At 39.2% G+C, this 5445-nt stretch overlaps 1 protein-coding gene across 1 annotated transcript in view; it reads right to left on the bottom strand.

The window, feature by feature from the left end:
* Positions 1 to 862: 862 nt before the first annotated feature.
* The window catches only part of cdh16 (cadherin 16, KSP-cadherin), an 18662-nt gene continuing 14079 nt past the window's right edge, over positions 863 to 5445 (bottom strand). Inside the window, exons 8-11 of the mRNA XM_020605583.1 lie at positions 4374 to 4613; positions 2206 to 2322; positions 1391 to 1507; positions 863 to 1212 (exon numbers count right to left, since the gene is read on the bottom strand). Coding sequence (XP_020461239.1) covers positions 1112 to 1212; positions 1391 to 1507; positions 2206 to 2322; positions 4374 to 4613 — 575 coding nt within the window. The 3' untranslated portion in view covers positions 863 to 1111. The remainder of the gene's footprint in view (positions 1213 to 1390; positions 1508 to 2205; positions 2323 to 4373; positions 4614 to 5445) is intronic.

Raw genomic sequence — 5445 nt, 5'->3', positions numbered from 1 at the left:
TTTTAAGGGGGGATTTAGGATTTAAAACCTGTTAGTGGCAAAGTTGAGCTTATGTTAAAATCACAGTTAAAGGGTTGTTACATTGCACTTAAACAGCATTGACTTTGTAACCTTACAAGACAGAGGAACTGCAAAACCACTAGCATAAACACACAGGTCCAGTCTCACAGTCATCTTATCAAGTTGTTAATGTATTCGCAAACAGTTACATGTTTTATGAACATCTACACACAAGTAATCACAGGGCAGGTAATTGGATGAGTATGCAGCTTCTACAGTATTTAATTTATGAAGCTTTGTCTTATGTGAATGAGAAGTGATTCGTTCACTGGACACTGCAGGTTGAATGTCACGGATCTTCAATTATTGGGCTATTTATAGCAACGCTTTGGTCTGAATATAGCTTTGCTTGCATGTTGGTTCATCTGGGTCAGCAATAATAAAGCCTTTGCAATGACTTGAGCACACAACTAATGCAATTAGAAATGCAGGACAATTTCAGGCAGCCTCATTAGATTAAAAGAGCTTTAGCTTTTAATGTGAAAGATTATAAGTAGCTGCAGAGAGAAAATGAAAGTATTTTATGCAGTGAGTGATAACTGAAAGCTCAGAATGGCTTGTGCTTGGATAGACTGAACAGAACCGCAGAATAGATATGATGTTTTGAAGTTAAATGAAAGCATGATGATTTAATTCTTTTTTGGTGTTAGATTAAATCACATAAATTTTACTTCTGATTTATGTTTTTATAACAATTATTGTGTAGCAATTTATCACAATTTCAAAAGAAATAACATCATAGCTACATGAGCAGTTATATTTAACATAAACGAATAACAGATACATGCATTGTTGACAGGCAAGCAGGGCCAAGAAACAAGCTAACAGGTCTACAGTGATAAAAACGGACACACATAAGACACACATCGAGGACTCACCATACATTAGCCATCTTGACTAATCTAAAATATTTTGTCATAAAATATACAGCAGTTGTAGCCATTTTTGTTCTCTTGATGAATTCACTGCCCTGACAGCAACACTGTTACACTAGTCCAGCTGATCGGGGCAGTAAGCTATGAGCAGGACAGACAATACAGTGTCATTTGAATTAAGCTGAAATCTTCAGGGGAACTCTTTCCTGGTTAGTTTTGCTTGACCGTTTGGGGTTCTGGTAAGACAGTCTGATAAATACAACAATGAGGATAGTTCCTGGAATGTAAAAGATAAAGAATTAATGATGAAATATTCAACAACATCACTGTTATTATTTCTTTATAAAGTATAGTGCAATAGGCACACATGAAGCCAATTGAAAATACATGCACCAGAGCTACAAAATAGTATAAAAAGTGACATTAAAGCTGTTTGCCTCACCCTCTCTACTTACCTATGACCGCAAAGGTGCCAAGCAGAATGCCCACTGCAGACTGAATAGTTGGCATGCCCTGCAACTGCTTGGCAGCCATTTTGCAGTTCCCTCTGACGTTGCAGAAACACACTGTCACTAACAGGAGATGAAAAATGGAAAACAAAAAGAAATCACAGGTTAGGGCCTTTTAACATCACACCGCAGAGTAGTTTTGATGAAATAGGAAATACCACTTACTGAAAAATATGTGCTTTATGTTTAGGAGTGATGTTTACTTTTAGATTCAGGAAGATAATGTAAGTTATAAATACTTTTACTCCAAATAAAAATGCTGCTCTGCTTATATCTAATACAAGATGTATTTAGGGAGTTCATTTTACTTGCCTTTTAATATGATTTCACTTGTTATATATAAAGTGAATTTCATATACAACAAGACAACGCAAAATGTCATTTAAACACATTTCACATGTTAATTTTTTCTAAGATTTACCCCCAAACTGCAAATAGGGAAAACCAAAGGGTAGCGCTCTCATACCCCACTTATCCTCTTAAACCATCTAGTATATCCTGGCCTATAAGAAGTTATGTGTTGTTTTGTGTCATGTATATAGAAAGTCAGCAGGCTATACTGGGCAGAACACAGTCTTTAGAGAGCTGTGTAATCACAAGCCTGGAAAAATCATTTGTAAATCCCCACTGTATCATTAATAAACAAGAACAGAGCTAGGACAAGCTGGCACACAGGGGTTGATGGCTATTGATTGTTCCGACGCTTTTGTCCTATAACCTCACTGTGCTCGATTTAGCTCATCAGCACACATCAGCACTACCTGGCAAGTTTATGAAGGTGCTTCTGGGAGGAGAGCTGCTGTCAGAGATGGTGAAGGGCACTGTGTAGACCTCAGGAGCCAGGTATGGGATGTTTAAGGACAGGTTGGTGTGAGTATCTGAAAGAAAAATTGCATGTTGGTTAAAAGTATGACATAAAAATGTGCGATGCCTGATACCCGTGCTTGTGTTTGGTAAATAAAAAAAACACACAGTATGTACAGAAAAATTCTTTTCATAATTTATGCTCCTAAAAAGGCATCACTTCCCATGCAGCACTACAACTGAGTGCCAGTGCACAACACTATCCAGAAGACAAATTAAAAAAGTCCATTGTTGGCCTTCAAAGGACTGAAACACCACCGAGGGGGATAAATATCTCCGGCTCAACACCAGTCAGTCAGAACTGATGAAGCCTCTTGGATGAGAGGTGAAACGTCTTCGACCTAGAAATCTAGTCCAGTTGATTTTTTCTATGTTTTTTCAGTTCACAAAACTCAAGCAAAAACACATTCATACAGCTGCACAATGCACCGAATGTGAAAGATTGCCGGAGCTGTGTACAGGGTGGCCTGCAGTATGTGGCTCTTAATCTTATCTCTGTAAATCTGTCTAAAATACATGCCTGGCTGCATGACGTAAAAGCCTTTGCCTGCAAAGAGGAGCATTTTATCAAGCTGTTTGAACCCTTATCTGAGAGTCTTGAACTCTATGCTTGCACCTTACCATCATTCCCCTTCATGTTCCATTTGTCAGCCAGGGAAACATGAGCCAAGCAGTACTTCTGAAGAGGCTGTTAATGTAGTTACCCTCCATCTGCATTATTTCACCTCTGTTTTGACAGTTTAGCTGGTTGTATTTGTGACCAGAAAGCTACCTAGAATTATTCTGAAAGACTGATGTGATGCCAACAAGTACTTTTACATTACAGTGCTATTAAATATGTTACAAGCAGACCGGGGGTTCGACAATTCTGTCCTTGCTTTTATGAGCAGCCATTAAGTGTGAATGTACTGTAAGGTGGAATAACAGTGTGCAGCTGAACATGGTATGTAAGAGTCTGTGAAAGACTTGAGATGAATGGTGATGCTTCACACACACGTGTCCACATGCACGTTCGTTTCATAAGAGGTTGTGTCATGCGAACTGTGCTACTCAACCGCAGACATTATACTGGCACAAGTGCACGTTATTGGTACGTTATTGGCTGTGACCGGGTGCAAAACATTTTATGAGATTCTTTTTTTAGCCTCCATTAGCTGGCAGGAACCCAGTGATGACGTCAAAGAAATTACACAGAAGATATAATTACAGCTGGGCTCAATCAATACCAACAGGAACAGGGGAGTGAAAGAGGGAGATAAAAAAAAAACTGAGAGAAGTGGCTGAGCTGTTTGAATGACTTAATGACAGACGTCAATGTAGTAAATTGTTTGCATTAACAAGACTAGCATTTTAGAACAGAAAAAAGGGATAATTACACCTCTCATCCCAGATGGGACTGAAGAAATTATGAGGGTGAAAGTAGAGCTGTACAATTTGCACATGAGGACCAGATCAACCTTCTTCTTTGACTATCTGTACTCATGGATGATATGTTTTGATTCATATAAGTCAAAGTAACTCAGAGCACCACTGTCCAACACTGTGCCCAATTTGGTGTCCACTGGCTGCATCTAAATCCATTTATCTCTAATCTCACATTGCATGGCATTCTAGCTGAATGACGTCAACCTAACTTAAATCTTTTTTTAATGTATAGCTTATTCAGAAACTAGTTGATTCTTAGCAAAGCAAACTAGTAAGAGGACCAAGACACAACATTCACATATCACAACTTGTTGTGTTCTATTGTGTGATGAACAAATGTAAATCAACTTCAGTTGCCAGCTTTGGTTAGTAGATAAGGGTTGATTTGGGTGATAATTATATGTATTTAGCAGCACGCTGGCTAGCTTTGAGCCCATGCTGGCAGCCAGAATTAGACCATAGTTCTTAGCACTATACTGTAGTAGACAGCAGGAGCAGTAGCAGCTACTAAATCAATGCAGAAATGTAACATCTCCCAACAATGACCTTACTTGCCTCTCCTCTCTTTTCTCCATGAATCATAAGACAAACACTGAATACTATGGTTTGACAGTGTTCGTCCAGTCTGCATTCACCTCACCATTAATAGGCGTTAGCTTCCAATTACGTCGGACCGTGGAATCACTGCGCAGGGAGAAGTTTAGTCGTCCCCCATGCTGTGGCCCATCGCTGTCCCGTGAGGCCAGCACCAGAGCTTGGTCCTCCCAGCGAGGTGTACACAGGTACTTCCAGGAATAGTCTCCGACTAGCACTGGACTGTTGTCATTCACATCTAGGATTTGGACAGTCACCAGTGTAGATGCAGATAAGGAAGAATTTCCTAAGAGGAAAACAGCAGATATGAAAAATATGTACCTCCAAATAAATGTTAGGGTAACTAACATTTCCTCTTAATCATAGGATACCCACAAGTCATAATTGCTTAGATACAAACTATGTTAACACACAGTTTATAGTGACCTATTTTTTGTATGCAAAAAGTAAAAAGGCATCCTAGTTATCAGTTAGTTAGTACAGTGCCTTGCAAAAGTATTCAGCCCCCTTGAACTTTGCGACCTTTTGCCACATTTCAGGCTTCAAACATAAAGATATAAAACTGTAATTTTTTGTGAAGAATCAACAACAAGTGGGACACAATCATGAAGTGGAACGAAATTTATTGGATATTTCAAACTTTTTTAACAAATAAAAAACTGAAAAATTGGGCATGCAAAATTATTCAGCCCCCTTAAGTTAATACTTTGTAGCGCCACCTTTTGCTGCGATTACAGCTGTAAGTCACTTGGGGTATGTCTCTATCAGTTTTGCACATCAAGAGACTGAAATTTTTGCCCATTCCGCCTTGCAAAACAGCTCGAGCTCAGTGAGGTTGGATAGAGAGCGTTTGTGAACAGCAGTTTTCAGTTCTTCCCACAGATTCTCGATTGGATTCAGGTCTGGACTTTGACTTGGCCATTCTAACACCTGGATATGTTTATTTGTGAACCATTCCATTGTAGATTTTGCTTTATGTTTTGGATCATTGTCTTGTTGGAAGACAAATCTCCGTCCCAGTCTCAGGTCTTTTGCAGACTCCATCAGGTTTCCTTCCAGAATGGTCCTGTATTTGGCTCCATCCATCTTCCCATCAATTTGAACCATCTTCCCTGTCC

This window comes from Monopterus albus, unplaced genomic scaffold (assembly GCF_001952655.1).
Source record: "Monopterus albus unplaced genomic scaffold, M_albus_1.0 scaffold4.1, whole genome shotgun sequence".
Classification (NCBI taxonomy): domain Eukaryota; kingdom Metazoa; phylum Chordata; class Actinopteri; order Synbranchiformes; family Synbranchidae; genus Monopterus; species Monopterus albus.
This window is presented reverse-complemented; position numbering and strand designations above follow the sequence as displayed.